This window comes from Mytilus trossulus, chromosome 6, assembly GCF_036588685.1.
Source record: "Mytilus trossulus isolate FHL-02 chromosome 6, PNRI_Mtr1.1.1.hap1, whole genome shotgun sequence".
NCBI classification, from domain to species: domain Eukaryota; kingdom Metazoa; phylum Mollusca; class Bivalvia; order Mytilida; family Mytilidae; genus Mytilus; species Mytilus trossulus.
In genome coordinates this window covers 37,903,376-37,917,582 of record NC_086378.1, presented here as the reverse complement: position 1 = coordinate 37,917,582, position 14,207 = coordinate 37,903,376, and the positions used below count along the sequence as shown (strand labels likewise).

Here is a 14,207-nt window from a genome sequence, read left to right as displayed (position 1 = left end):
AAAATTTACCCTTTCAAGACCCTGTTTAACATTTTCATTTAAAGTTATCATCTCTTATGAAAATTGAGTTTGTGGGGATGAATAAAACGTTTACTACGTTTGTTCGTCAGTTTGCATGGTACATATATATATATAAGTGGTATGCTTGCCAATGAAACAACTTTCCACAAGAGACAAAATGACATCACAGAAATTTTAAACAGCTAAACGGCCACAGTACGACCTTCATCAATGAGGAAAGCCCATACCGGATCGTCAGCTATAGAAGGCCCCGAAATGATAAACGAAAAATATTCCTAATTTATGTACAAACAAACGATCGAAAAACTAACATGTATATAACACATTAATTAACAAACGACAACCACTGAAATAAAGGCTCCTCCTGACTTGGGACGGCCACATATATGCAAAATGTGGCGGGTTTTAACATGTAAGCGGGATGTTGGTATCCTCACTCTAACCTGGGACAGTGGCGTAACAGAACAACATAAGAACGAACTATGAAAATCAGTTGTAAAAGGCTTGTTAGTTTTCTCGTTTGAATTGTTTTACATGGTCGTATCGGGGCCTTTTATAGCTGACTATGCGGTATGGGCTTTGCTCATTGTTGAAGGCCGTACGGTGACCTATAGTTGTTAATGTTTGTGTCATTTTGGCATTTTGTGGATAGTTGTCTCATTGGCAATCATACCACATCTCAAGTTCTTTTTTATATTAACTCATTAGATGGGTACAAATATAAATACATATGATCTAACAAGAAAATAGAGTGAACGTGCATGTGGGCGGGTACTTGTATATCCCAACAATAAAAAGACACTATAAGTACTGATCTGAGAGTATATATAACTAATATAGTACCATGCTGTTGATTAAAAATAACATCACTCCAGACCCTTTTGTTTTCCACATAATTAATATTGCCAATAATTAAGAAGTTCCGGGTCGAATCGATACCAATAATATATTCACCTGTTAACTATTACATTATCTGTACGTTCCGCATCTGACAGGAGTACCACGAAACGCTGTATTTAAGATTTTGCTATATACACGGGTCGTAATCACAGGGTTGAAACTACTTAATTCAATCATTGTCACATTGTTCCCGATTGTAGTACTTTAATCAGTATGACTTTCTAAGATGGCAATACGAATAATAAAAATCTGGACTTAAAATAAGGCGTATAGGTACAGCATGTACAGTTTTCAATTTGTTAGACGTAAAACAGCGAATCAAAGATTCAATTTTATCCATTACTCATAAAGGACAAAACTGTTGATTAAAAAATACTCCTTTCCAGAGACTTTTGTTTTCCAAACAAAATCAATAATACCAATATTAAATTGACAAGTTCCAGGTCGACGGGTTCAAACAGAAAGATGTTAAAAGCAGAGAAAACTTCATCTTATAATCGGCATGACTTTATCAGATGACAATACCAATACTAAAATAAGGCTAACGCATAGTTATATTCTTTAATTCAGTCACAGACCCGCGATATCACGGATGTGTTCTAGTAAATATATATACATATTAAGTTGTGAATATGGTGAAACTAATCCTCAAAATAAGTTTAAAATGCCCTGCATGGTGTGGAATAAACCTGGGTTAAATTGATCATACTTCTTAATTTACTTATTTCAATCCGTTTTAAATATTGTATACTGCCTTAATGATCACATATATAATAATAACTGTTTAAATTTGTTTGCTGGGCATTAATTTACCGTAATTTACCAATCACGTTTTCGGTAATTTCCGCTAAAAAACGAAGTTTACCGAATGATCTCATCATATACATCAATCTCATCATACAACAAAAAACGTATAATGTTGTGAACACTTAATATAATGTTGTGAGCACTTAATATAATGTTGTGAGCACTTAATATAATGTTGTGAGCACTTAATATAATGTTGTGAGCACTTCATATAATGTTGTGAACACTGCATATAATGCTGTGAGCACTGCATATAATGCTGTGATCACTTCATATAATGTTGTGAGCACTACATATAATGCTGTGATCACTTCATATAATGCTGTGAACACTGCGTATAATGCCGATTATTAACATAAGGCAGTCGTGGCGTTCCATACTTTTGGATAGTAACCGATGGGTCTTTTGTAGACAAAACGTACGACAGGTGTGCATTTTTTTTTATCCTGGGGCCAGTTTCATGTCCGAAGATGTCTTAGGATGGTCTTACAACATATCGTAGCTCTAAGTGGTTCGCAAAGTGGTCCTCAATTAGGACATCAGCTTTATGTTGATCCTATAGTTAGGACTACACGAGAGGTGTCTTATGATCATACGTTTGTTTATATTAATTACACTCTTTTTTTTTGTATTAATATTGCAAATTATCTTATTATTATTATTATTATTATTTTTACTCTGTTCTCCTTTTCCTACTTATACCAAAATCTGTATTGGTTGATTATAATCATGAATTTTTAACAAAGAACATTTGATGTATTGATGTCAATAATGCACGATTTTATCCTATAACTCTATTTTAACCGATACAGTGACAAATACCGTACTGCTATTCCCGGCTGACCCGCGAATCTGTCCCGCTTTCAAGAACTATAATTGACGCCATACAACAATCAATTTTCCCTTGTGGCGTCAGACATTTTGTATTATGACGTCAAAATTTTACGAGAACCTGTGTGGTGTCCAGTAATGGCGGACAAATAGCGATAAGGTGTATTGAATCATTTCATTTTTTTTTTCAATTTTGTATTTAAAGTTTCATATGTATATTGGTGTACTATTCATATAGATCATTTATATAAATTACACTTATTTTTTATAATAATTTTACAAATAATGTTATCAAATTAATCCATTCGTTTGAAATTTATGGTAACGAATACCACATTTACATGATTTTTTCGGTCAATCCATATTTTCCATAACTCAATTTGAAAATTAAAAGAAATTACGACAGGTTTAGGATATATTTGATAAGATCTTATCATTGATAAAACCCATGAATGGGGTGTTTCAAATACATTCTATAGTCACATTTAGACTTATTTTCTAGTTTCGTGTTTTCGGTAATTTTTATGATAAACATCTAAGTTTGTATATCATCAACATACTTACTTAATAAGGTTTGGTTATGACTTTTTGTCAGTTTCCTAGGCTTATGTACAATCATGTTTGTGACATTTCAAAAAATTTAGTTACTCGTGATGTATTTTATCGTTTCCTGAATCGGAGATTTAAGAATAAAATTTTTAGTTTTTACCTCAAAATATTTATTTCTTGGCATGATATTATATGGTAGGTTTAAAAATATCAGAATTGTAATGTTTCAAATAGAGCAACATTGTAATTAAAGATGTTGCTCCATTAATTTCATAAATATCAAAACTTCCCAGTTTTACGACAATTTTAACCACAAATCTGTAATATTTTATATACGGTAGGTAAACTTTAAGTATATCAAATATGGAGACATCCTTGAAAAGAAATTGTATATCCAGGTTTCTCTCATTTGCCAATTCTTTATTCAATTCATATCATTGATACAATGTTCAAGTTTGAAATACTCGTATAAGTCCTAAGTATAAGTTTGTTTTATGATGTTCAAAAGTACAGGATAAGATTTATTTAATCTCAATGTTAAAAGTTGGCCTCACAAAAGATAAAAGTGGTGCCTACCAACCTTTTTATCTGATTGTCATTATTGTTGTCCATTAACAAGTGAACTTTTAATTATATGCTATATGTACCTAGAAATATTTTTTTTATTATACTCTTCACTGATTTCGTAAAACCATCCATATCGTATGAAATCCGAGAACTATATTTGAATAAGAAAGGGGTATTTTTCGTCATATTTAAAACTTTAAATATATACACGAATGTATGTTCATCAGTGTGCAACTTGAGGAAGTGAACAAATGTAAGAAAAGTAATTTCCCATTACGATCTCCCTGAAAACTATAATACGCTAGACTTACACAAGTACGCATCTGAGGGGCCGCATCTGTGATATATCGAAGGTGAGTACATGTATATGATTATCCGTCTATAGAAAAACGTTCTGAAAACAGTCGATGTCAGATTTTTAATAATGACATAGTTTGTGAATTTTCGTATATTGAGTTACATGTATAGATAAGAAGACGTGATGTAATGAAACTTGAGCCCTGATTTGGTTATTCTCATAAGGATAATCGAGTTACGATAAATCTGAAGTTACCCAGGCGCGGATCCAGAGGGGGGGGGGGGTAGGGGGTTCCGGGGGTTTGAATCCACTCTTTTTTTTGGACGATCAATGTATTTGAATGGGAACATGTGATTGGAACACCCCCCCCCCTTTTTGTCCTTGGTTAGAGGACCCCCCTTTTAAAATGGCTGGATCCGCCCCTGACACCAGTTTGCCCTAATGAAATAATCTATGACCAACGAATATTGGGTAAACAATGCTGAATACAGAAAATGACGATTGAATTGGATAAGGAAGTTTACACGCAGTATTTCTAAAAAAGATTACATGAATTCAAGATGTCAGTCGTATCCGTTTGGTTCATAAAACGTTCTGTTTTGTATTTTATACACACATATTCTTTTATTTTACATAACCCCTTCGCCCCCATACCCGCCTGAAGCCGTGATGGCAACAACCCGGCATTCTTTGATGGCCCGTATGACCCTCCATACTTATTTGGAACTGCCCCAGCTGACTTGTCATGATAGCATGGACTTCAGCCAAGTAGTTCATGGTCCATGAACTCTTCTCAGATATTTGTTTATAAAAATATGGCAGCTTTAAGGCCGTTTAAGAGTTCAAAATCGTGAAAAGTAGCCAAAATCAGGTGGGATGGGTATCTTTCGATGGCCACTTTGTAACTGGTAGTGACTGTAGGTATAAACTATTATCATAAATGTATGCATAGGTGGTACAGGAACACAACAAGGTATAAGATGGCCAATAGGAATCTAGTCTGTAAAATCTAGGTCACCGTTTTGTGAGAAATCCGTAAAAACGGACATTTAAGCAGACCTGACTTGCCAATAATAATTCACAAGCAAGCGTGACACTTAAGTCCCATTTCCTTCCAGTAAGCATGAATGGATTGATGTTATTTAACCCTGGGGTAATACTAGAATGACAAAGAAACGGGTATTGCTAAACGGCGAAAAATGAAAACGGAACGGAATACTGAACGGAAACGGAAAACAGAAACGGAAAGAATTGAACTCTTTTCTTTTTGGTTATCTCATTTACATAGGCATGTTTTATAACACAAGTATAGCAAATGTTTACAAGAAAAAAAAAAAAAAGGAATAAACTTAAAATAAAAGATGTTAGGGCATAAAGAATTGAAATAATTAGCAGGACATATCATTTGAGGGGAAATGCTTTTCATCGATTTTTTCATTATTTTCATTTTCAATTGTCTTGAATTTTGATGTGGAGTATCTTGTTTGGCCTTGTTACGTTGTTCTGCATTAATGATTTTCGTTGTAACTTTTCGTGTATAATGGAAAGAAAACTAAAACGTGTATAATGGAAAGAAAACTAAAAAGAAACCTAATGGGACAATGATGTATAGACAACAACCGATAAGGAAACCCGGAAACTAGAATAATATAATCTTTATGTTTATGTAGAAAATAATTAGGTTGACAAAATCACTCATTATACAAAACCTTTCTCATCCGATTACTATACTGAAATACGCTGATTGGTATTACCTTCGTTAAAGCAAATATGCCTCTCCTCGAATTTAAAACTAATAAATACGAATTGACGTGAAACAAGTGGCAAACAAATAGTAGCCTATATGAATATACAATTTGCACAGTTTCCTTACCATTAAAGCCGTAGTCATGTCCTAGACCTTTAAACTCCAAATGTCCACACTCAGTCAGCTTTACCGCTTAATTCTTCTCTGAAAAAATCAGTCCTTCACAAGCAGCTGTGATTTTTTTTCTTCATTTTTCCAATGGAAAATAGTGTCAATCATTCAGTATGATGTTTTACTATTATTTAAAATATTTAAAGATAGTCGAAAAATACCACAGGTACATTCAATCTCGCAAGTCAAAAATAAACTGGCAACGCCATTACTAAAAACACAAAAAAGACCAAAAGACTAAAAAACAAAAAGACAAATAGTACACAAAAAACAACATATAAACTACAGGTAATGACAGCACAAAGTTACAAATGCGATATTTACGAAAAGCATTGATGATATTATAATAATCCAGCCGTATGCGCATTATGTTGGAGCATACTATATTTAAGAGAATGCATAGCGCAGATGTACAAACGTCTACTGTTCTCCATTCATCAGGTATTCAGCTGTTATTGATGATTGTTGCAAAATTAGTGAATAATGATAAAATGTTTAGCCGCTAATTCATTAAATATTTTCTTTAGACATTCTATGGCTTATTTATCTTGGCCTTCATACTTTTGATGTATCGAGTCCATATTCTAATTTTTCTCGCCCTACTAAAGAGGTAGAGCCGATTTGCCGAGGATTTGTTTCATTCGATAAGATAGGTAATTCATGTTTTAAATAGCCCGATAGATGCTAATTATAGTACATGAAAATACGTCACATCATCTATTTCCATACCTTGAACAGGTATTCCTACAAAAACAAGGCCAAGACTATTGATTTTTTAATATTGATTCTATTTTATTATTAACATCATTTATGCAAGGTGCCATACAATGTACCACGTAACTTGTCAAGGAGCCAAATAATATCGAACAAATTTAAATCGTGATTTTCTCACTCTGAATATTATGTATATCTGTATTTGTCCTGGTCTTTTAATGTTTTATCGTCTATAAGATAAAATAAGATAATACATGTATATATTTTAACCGGAGAACATCTTACATCAGTTGGTCATAGACCACCCTGTGTTACTAACACATGTTATATTGTCTTTTCTGTCATTTTAACAAATCGGCCCTTCGTTGTGATACAGATGCAACAGCCTCTTGATGTTTTACCTACAATCACGATTTGTAGTGTAATTGATTTGTTCTGTTGTGTTTTCTCGATGACTTTTCTCGGTACCGGTGTAGGGACGGTGGTAAAAAATTCAATTCTAGTATATATAGAGATTGTGAATTGGCGACAAAATTGTTGTTGACTGCATTTGTAAAATATAATACCATGTTCAAAAAAGGTTTCGAAAAATTGTTTGTGTTGTTTTGAAACTTGTATACAATGGCCTTATTTGAAGTTATGTGTATATTACACTCGCAAGATGTAGGCTTCATTGTTATAGAATTAATTCTCGTGTTATTGGTTATGTACAGGCACCTACATCAGTTTAACGGCAGTTGTTCCTTGAATATATGACTTGTATAATAAATGTAAACACATAAATAGAAAGTTCGTCAAGAGTATGGACAGTCATAGGAATGCACACAATAAACGATACATTATTGTTTTCTTTGATACATGTAAAATGATATACTAGTAAACTATATAGTCAAAATGAACCAGAAAGACTCTATGAAATAAGCAAACATCCGAAAAAATATGATAGAAACATTAAAATTTAATATAACAACACAGAAAAAGCTAAATTTTTTAGCGAGATTCGAACCCTTACTTCAAAATCATCATTTATTAGTAGTTCTTTGCTCTACTGATGGAGCTACGGCGATGCTTATACTGTTGAAGTTTATTAAGAGGGTATATCGGTACAATTTATCGATGTTACAACTTTTTCTTTAAAAAGTTGTTTTTTATGTAATAAGGACACACTAAACCAATTTCATTTTTAAAGGAAAAACAAGTATGAATAACAACAGTCATAAAAAGCATAACTTTTTTTTGGTTTGAAATGTCCTTCTGGGGGGATTCCCTGTTTTTCCTACCTAAACACATCCGAAAATTCGCTTATTGGACTTTTATCCTTTTTGAGGGTTAAATTAACTATTGATCACACATATCATAATATATGTAAATCGAGATATTGATCAAAAAGCATTTTTATTTTTTGTTTTTATAGTAAATTTCATTCTGTCGACACTTTTTGAAATTGGCCCTTCTGTGAAAAAAATCCCCGCCCTACCTATTTTTTATTATGTCTTTCCATTTTGGATTTAACGGTTTATTCAGTGGTACATATTTAGTTGATGTCTTCTTAATTAATGTAATCATATAAATTGAATTGTTCATTCAGTGTTTCTGCTCTGTCCTGTTCTTTTCTGCTGGTTTTAGTCTTTAGTGGTGGTATACTTTAAGAGTTCTTTTTTTAATCTGACCTGGCCCTACCAAGTGAGCTTTTCACGTCACTTGACGTGCGTCGCCCGTTTTTCCAAATATCTTCTCCGAAACTAGTCTACTGGGCCAAATGTTACCAAGCACATGTCTTAAAGGGAGTCGTCTAACAGTTTTCGTTAAACCTGGCATTTCTTGTCATTGGTGTATCTAATTTAAAAAGTGGGCTGGATAACCATTCCTACCAGCCATGATAACCGACATGGCAGAAATTAAAACAGGAATACAATGCAAGTGCTGTCTATTGAAAACTTCTATTAATAGAGAAAACCTGATGGTCATATGAATTCTAATATGAGTTATCGCCCTTATATAATACATTTTACCACTTTCCATGTTTGCCTATAGTATAGAAAAATATATAAATAGTTTAAAACTATTAATTGCGAAAGTTACCAGCAAATAAGATTTACAAGGAGGTAAAAATGTCCGGCGATGTCGTTAGTCGACTCGTTATTAAAGTCTTCGCTCTTAATGATTTTACCAATCTTTGGTGCTGTTACTAAATATCTTGAAAACTATAACCGATAGCTAGAAACTATTGAGACAAAAATGGCCAGCAAGAAAAGATCTACAAACAAGTTGATATTTCCGGTATAGAAAGTAGACTTTTTAAAGTAATGATTGACCTTCAATAACGGACGACTTTTCATCCTCTCTTGTGCATGTTGTGCGTTTGGGTAAAAACTAAAGAACTTCAAGTCTATAATCTTGGAGAGTTCCTATTTTTTAAGATGCACATACACCTGGATGAATGGCACGTGCTCTTTCTATCATCTATTCTTCAGTGTTTTTTAAGCTATCAATGATTAACATGTATTTCCAAAACTGTTTGCTATCTATTTGTTTACATATCTGGCTCCTTTTCTATTGTCAACATAATTGTTGTGTAATTTTATTTATACTTCAGTTGTTAACTTTTTTCGTAGTTCTTTCCAGGTCCCCCTTATATTACGTCCATATAAATATTTCTTACCGTTTCCGTTCCGTTTCTTGTTTCCGCCGATTAGCAACACCACAAAAAAACACAGTCTGATCAATGTTCACCTCTCAGGGTCGTTTCAAAATCGGAAAATAGACAGAAAATGACAATTTTTTAGTAGGATTGGGTTCAAACCCACCAATAATAGACCACCTACTCCCCCTATCCGAACCAGAATTCTCGTTGGGTCGATTGAGTTGAGGAACTTAAGATAACATCGCTATGATGGACACAGGCACTTGTCTCAGAAAAAAGTTTCCTAAATACCTGAATATAACATTATATTAGGGTATATAGGAAAGAAAATTCTAAGACAAGTGCCTGTGAGTATGGGGCTTCTATGTATATTGTTTTGGTTAATTCAGGGGAGGATAAGTTTCAAAACACCACCCAATTATGAGTGTCTAGTACAAACTCTAGTCTCAGAAAAAAAAATCCTATATACCGAAACTTTTTTCTGAGACAAGTGCCTGTGGTGTCTAGACGGGAGTCTCCGATCATCTTTTGTTTTGTAAAACCTATTCGTTTGCTCACTTTTATATTAACCCCCAATTATTCACTACTCTTTAAAATTTCAGGCCACTTTTCTCCATTCTTTATTTTTTGGCCCATTTTTCTCTTATCTGCTGAATCTTATATATCTAGAGCATGCGATTCTATTAAATATTTTAGATGCACAGGTTTGTCTGCACATGTAATTGTATGTATATTGAGGTGAAAACGCAGTCATTTTAACCGTAGGGTAAACGTCAAACTTAAAGAAAGGTATTTAGATCAATACTATTTAAAAGAGCATAAAGCATATCAAGTGCACATGGAAAGCATGTCATCTATTTTCTTACCTCATATTTCTATTTTTATATAAATTAACCTTCCTTGTAGGCTTTAACAGGTTTGAGATATTTAGATTTGAAAATTAGTATGTATGTGTGTATGGTTGGGGCAACACACAACAAGAATAATTAGCCCCTGACATTTTAGTCGATCATACATCCATGAAAGCTATTTTATTGTCCTATCAGACATTATATACAGTGCTTGATAAAAGCTGAAGGAAGTAGATACTTATCAATTTACCAAAAAATCTACCATATACTATTTAGTACATTTTTCTGCATCTTTGTTTCATCTACTGCACACTAACTACTTATTTGTTTTGATATTCATTTTATCAAACTTGATGATTCGTAAACATGTTCTAAGAAAACCCTTTTTCAAATACCACATTTTTACCTTATACCGGAGCAGCAATGTTTACCCCAGTGATTTTTTGTGTGGTTAATTTTAACTAATTATATTTTTTTGTTACACTCATCCAAAGAGAATTAAACGGAAAAAAACCCAAAGAATAGCTCATTAATTTACGATACATCTATAAAATTGAGAATGGAAATGGGGAATGTACATGTGTCAAAGAGAAAACAACCCGACCGTAGAAAAAAACAACAGCAGAAGGTCACCAGCAGGTCTTCAATGTAGCTAGAAATTCCAGCACCCGGAAGCGTCCTTCAGCTGGCCCCTAAATAAATATATACTAGTTCAGTGATAATGAACGCCATACTAATTTCCAAATTGTACACAAGAAACTAAAATAAAATAATACAAGACTAACAAAGGCCAGAGGCTCCTGACTAGGGTCAGGCGCAAAAATGAGGCGGGGTTAAACATGTTTGTGAGATCTCAAGCTCAAACCTCTAGCCAATGTAGAAAAATAAACGCATAACAATACGCACATTAAAATTCAGTTCAAAAGAAGTCAGAGTTTGATGTCAGAAGATGTAACCAAAGAAAATAAACAAAATGACATTAATACATAAATAACAACATCAGACTACTAGCAGTTAACTGACATGACAGCTCCAGACTTCAATTAAACTGACTGAAAGATTATGATTTCATCATATGAACATCAGGCACAATCCTTAGGGGTTTAGTATCATACCATCATAACATATATGAGAAGAACATAACCCGTGTCATGCCAACAACTGGTTTTTGAATAAATGTGTTTAGTTCCGACGCAAAGACCCTATAAATTTTATATATATTAGTACTCGTTTGTCATTATCATTTTTTGTAGAAATATGGCAGAGACCACTCATTGTGCTAACTGTATGGGATTTGAAAAGAAATCTAATGCAACAGTATGGTGTCAAAACTGTACAGTAAAGATTTGCTTAGCGTGCGCAAAAGTTCATCGCCAGTTCAAACCTCCACATAAAGTTGTACAAATAGACGACGATGCTTATCTCCTTTCCTCCATCATAAAAGAATCAAAATTCTGTGATTATCATCCAGATGAAAAAGCTGTTTTATTTTGTTGTCAGCACGATTCAGTAATATGCAGTCTATGTGTACCTAAGTCACATAAAAAATGCGATCATATTATACCGATTGAAAGCGCATCAAGGGGAGTTAAGTCTGCAACATCATTACAGGACATAGAGAGACGAATTAAACATCTTAATGAAGAAATGTTAAAAATTACATTTGAGTTGAAAAATTCATGCACTGGCTTATTGGACAAAGAAGAAGAAATCAAATCAATCATTAAAGTTTTCCGGAAAAAAGTTAATGAATATTTTGATAAAATTGAAAAAGAACTTTTTGAAGAAATGGATAAAATATCTAATCATTGTCAAATATGTATGGGTCAACAGATATCAAAACTAGAAGCAGAATGTGCAGAATTAACCGGTTACAGTGATTTTATTTCAGATTTGAAAGAGGAAGGATCTGAAATTGATTTGTTTCTGACGATTAAGATGCTAGACAAAAAAACACATGACCATGAAATACATATTCAAGAGCGAGCGACAGTTTATTCATTCGATTTTTTGCCACTGGAAACGCTTACCGAATTTAACACAACTATTCCATCATTTGGGAATATACGATGCACAAATAAACCATCATCTATACCGTCCATTAGACAAACTGAACAACAAGGTCAATGTCTTGCTCACCCCGATGACCATAACATCCAAATGATTTCAACATTTAACATTGATAAGTTACTGGGTGAAAATTTATCAGTTTCAGAGTCACACTTTTTACCAGATGGAAACATCATTCTAAGTTTTATTGATAAAAAAAATATTATCGTTTGTGAAACTGACGGGTCTGGTTTAGAAAATTTTAAATTAAATTATGAACCAAAACGAATAGCTGTTTTCGATAGAAAAAGGGTCGTTACTTTAAGTGAAAAAGGTGTAGCTTTTATTTCACTAAAACCACTCCAATCGGGCCAAGGGATCTTACGAGGTGGTCCTTTCTATGCAATATCGTGCTCAAAAGACATTATTTGTGTAAGCAGCCGCCTCAAGTTGACATTAGTTAATATAGATGGCCAAATCATCCGAAAAATGAAAGTTAATTTCGATCCAAGGGACATCTTCTTATGCGAAGACCGACATATTTACTGCTCACTTGTTATACGACCGGAAATTAACGTTATAGATCCAGACGGAAAATCTAGATCCATCCATCGTGATGAATATCTGTTGAATGCAAAAGGCATGGTTGTCAATGATAATGGTGACGTGTTTTCATGTAGCAGTAAATACAATTGTGTCTTTAAGATGTGCCAAAACGGACATGATGGAAGTAAAAGTACTGTGATATTAAATGTTGCAAATGACGTTTCTGATATTTCTGGATTTGATTTTTGCATTGAATCGAAAGAGTTCTTAGTCATAAGTAATCATGGCAAATCTGTCAGTGTTTTTAAATTGCGGCGAACGTAAGGAAAGAAAAAATACAACGACTATATCTCATTACTTTTAAAAAGAAGTATCGTCGAATCAAGCGCATGAAGTTTGAGAAAATTTAAGAAATAGTAGAATATTTATTTATTAATGTTCTTTCTAGTAACTACAGCATTGTTTAATGAAAATTTAAATTGAGAAATCAAGTACAGAGTAACAGAAAAAAAACCCATCATCTATATGATTGATTTGAAACGCGCAACAACAATTCGGAGGAAGAAAGCGGGGGATGTTTTATCCCTATCAATCTGTCCTTCCACTAAAGAGTTCATGCTTTATCCACCAAAATTATTCACCTTAATCAAGGATTAAGAAAGAAAGCCGTCATCTTGTAATACATTCGCATATTTTTGATGAGCAGATTTTGGGGATTTTAATTGTAATGAACTATTCCCAATATTACGAGTACTTCAACTTAGTCAATTGTGTTATTACTGTTTGTTCCATTCACTATTGATTTAAGGTAGGAGATGTATGCACAAACTGAAAGATCATATTGGCACGATTTTGATTGAAGTGTACAATAAACGATAAGCAAAGAGGCGCTGTTGAATTTATATTTATTATAAATGAACTCATGAACCGAGTGTACGCTAAACACCCCAAAATGTTTTCATGGAAGAAGGTTTTCATTTTGCGTATTTTAAGACTTTGCCTAAATCAATTGTTATAGCATAATAGTGAGTTGTCATAGACAAAATTTTAATATATACCATACTACATTTAAAAGGATGCATTTTGTTGTGATCAATTTTCTTGAAGTTAAAAAAAAGGTAGATGAATATCATTGTTGTGGAATTTGTTCCCTCAACGTTTTGCATTGTCGTACTTCAGTGTTTCTGTTGTTTCTTTGATTTAAGAAATAATTCATAGGGCTTGAATATATCGTGATTTTACCACGGGTTGGCCCTTTATGAAAAATATTTTACCCTGAGCGATAGCGAGGGGTAAAATATCGGCATAAAGGGACAACCCGTGGTAAAATATAGATATATTCAAGCCCCCATGAATTATTTCGATTCTTATAGGACAATACGGCAATTCTTTTGGATCAAAGCGCTGTAGGTGGAGGCTGATATTTGCCGTTCCCATAAATAAACGCATCATTCAATTTGCGTAAAAGATTCGAACAAACTGAATAAGTGACATTCTTAAACTGTTTACAAT

At 33.3% G+C, this 14,207-nt stretch overlaps 1 protein-coding gene across 1 annotated transcript; it reads left to right on the top strand.

The window, feature by feature from the left end:
- The first annotated feature begins 11,357 nt into the window (after window positions 1–11,357).
- LOC134722700 (uncharacterized) lies at window positions 11,358–13,019 on the top strand. Its single transcript, XM_063586322.1, has one exon. The coding sequence runs from the start codon at window positions 11,358–11,360 to the stop codon at window positions 13,017–13,019; it is 1,662 nt and encodes a 553-aa protein (XP_063442392.1).
- Window positions 13,020–14,207: the final 1,188 nt, after the last annotated feature.